Source organism: Fulmarus glacialis, unplaced genomic scaffold (genome assembly GCF_000690835.1).
Source record: "Fulmarus glacialis isolate BGI_N327 unplaced genomic scaffold, ASM69083v1 scaffold3929, whole genome shotgun sequence".
In the NCBI taxonomy this organism is placed as follows: Eukaryota; Metazoa; Chordata; class Aves; order Procellariiformes; family Procellariidae; genus Fulmarus; species Fulmarus glacialis.
The window spans coordinates 59,706-61,507 of record NW_009231280.1 but is presented as its reverse complement, the minus strand read 5'-3'; the positions used below and the strand labels follow the sequence as shown (position 1 = coordinate 61,507).

Here is a 1,802-nt window from a genome sequence, read left to right as displayed (position 1 = left end):
GCTGAAGGTACCTTAGTGAACTGCCCATGCAGTGCGGTTCCCAGGTGTTAACTTATTCTTAAGGGAGCTGCTTCATCACCTGTTCGTGACCTGCTCAGCTACTGCTGAGCTGCTACTCCTACTTCCCTGGCCTGAGCATGGCAACAAAGTGTGAAATCAGGTTGGGTGTTTTAAAGGAAAAGACTTACAGAAAGAAAAAAAAAAACAAACAGTAAAAAACTGATCACCTGTTTCAACTGGGTTTTTTGTATCCAAGTGGACTTAACCCTAAAAAATGAGAACTGGGAAAGGGAAATTGAAGGAATGACAGAACTGTTTATTTTCCTTCTTGCTAAGTTTGTGACATGTAATAATTTAATGAAAGGCTTCAATGACAGCAGTAATGAACTTTGGGAAATTTCACTGACTTTGGACTGAGACACCTTCACTGGCATTAGATTCTGTTTGGGAGCTAACACTTTTGTGTTTGAAAAACACAGAAAAGCTTCATATATGAAGCGAAGGACTTCCAAGTGAAACATTAACATTTCCCATTTAAAAAAACACCTTTGTTGGTTTGTTGTAAATTGGTTACAGGTTTTTGTAGTATCTTGTGAGTAGGTGAATTTTAGTTCTAACTTAACCAGCCACTGTTCACTTCACTAGTAAACCAGAGAAGAAAAAATATCTGGGGGATAAAGAGACAGATTCTGACTTTGAAAAGCTAGGACCAGATAGAATACTTGCATCTTTTTAAAGCTTCCTGTGTATATACCAAAGGAGTGATATGCTGTACTAGGAAGGTACTTACTGAGTACATTAAATGTGTTGACAAATCTGTGCTTTGTACCAGTTTACTGAAACAACACACAGGTTTACCATAGTCTTGTGAGTGCTATGGGACCGGAAGCCTGCACTGCACAAACTGTCTGCTAATGGGAAAGCTAAAACTCCCCATCAGTCATCACCCGCTTGGTCTCCTCCTCAGGTGAATCTTTCCTGAAGGGACCTCCCTGCCCTGGACAGCAGGGAGCACACTGCCAGCCCTGCCTGCACTGCGGTACTCACCAGCACTGCTGGGCCAGGCAGGGGTCCCTGCAACCCAGCTGGCACAGCTGGGCTGACTGGTGTCTGCTGCATAGATATAAGTCCCTAGAAATCTTCTGAGTGCACAGTCTCACTCGAGAGCACCTTGTTTTGTCTTGCTTTATAGTCATTCCCATTTGATCCTACTAGCTGTGAGCATCCACGTGATGGGTTTTGATGTAGTTCAGCTTTCTCCTGTCACTGTTGGCAAAGCAGTTGCGTGTACCAAGTAACACAATTGGATATAAAGCCAGCATGTTGGTCAGAGTTTTTTTATAGGTGTTCTGCATTGCTTCTTAGGAACTGCTAACCTGCTGCGAGGAGGGCAAAGGGGAACTCAAAGATGGTCTGGAAGTGATGCTCAGTGTCCCAAAGAAGGCCAATGACGCAATGCACGTCAGCATGCTGGAAGGTATCAGATGAGCAGGTGGCCGGGGCAGGGGAGGGACCCGCTGATAAATGAAGCCTCCTTGTAACTTGTGTAGAAAGTTAGTATAGGTTGACTGTAGCAATACTGTTGATTGATCATAATTTTCAGGTACTTCCTAGCTCCTTTCTGGTATTTCTCCAAAAGTCTTGGAAGAATAAAGCTGGCTAAGAAGTTTTGGGGTTTTATTTATTTATATCTTATGTGTGTGTATATATGTATTTATATGTGTATATATGTGTACATACACATATGTGTATGTACACATACACAATGTGTATATATATTTGGTTAAAACATTCTTACTTAA

General features: G+C 42.1%; 1 protein-coding gene across 1 annotated transcript in view; it reads left to right on the top strand.

Annotated features, from left to right (window-relative positions):
* The window catches only part of KALRN (kalirin, RhoGEF kinase), a gene marked incomplete at both ends in the record, with an annotated part of 195,652 nt that overhangs the window by 146,642 nt on the left and 47,208 nt on the right, over positions 1-1,802 (top strand). The window contains 2 exons of the mRNA XM_009584498.1: positions 1,193-1,280; positions 1,366-1,477. Of these exons, the coding sequence (XP_009582793.1) occupies positions 1,193-1,280; positions 1,366-1,477 (200 nt within the window). The remainder of the gene's footprint in view (positions 1-1,192; positions 1,281-1,365; positions 1,478-1,802) is intronic.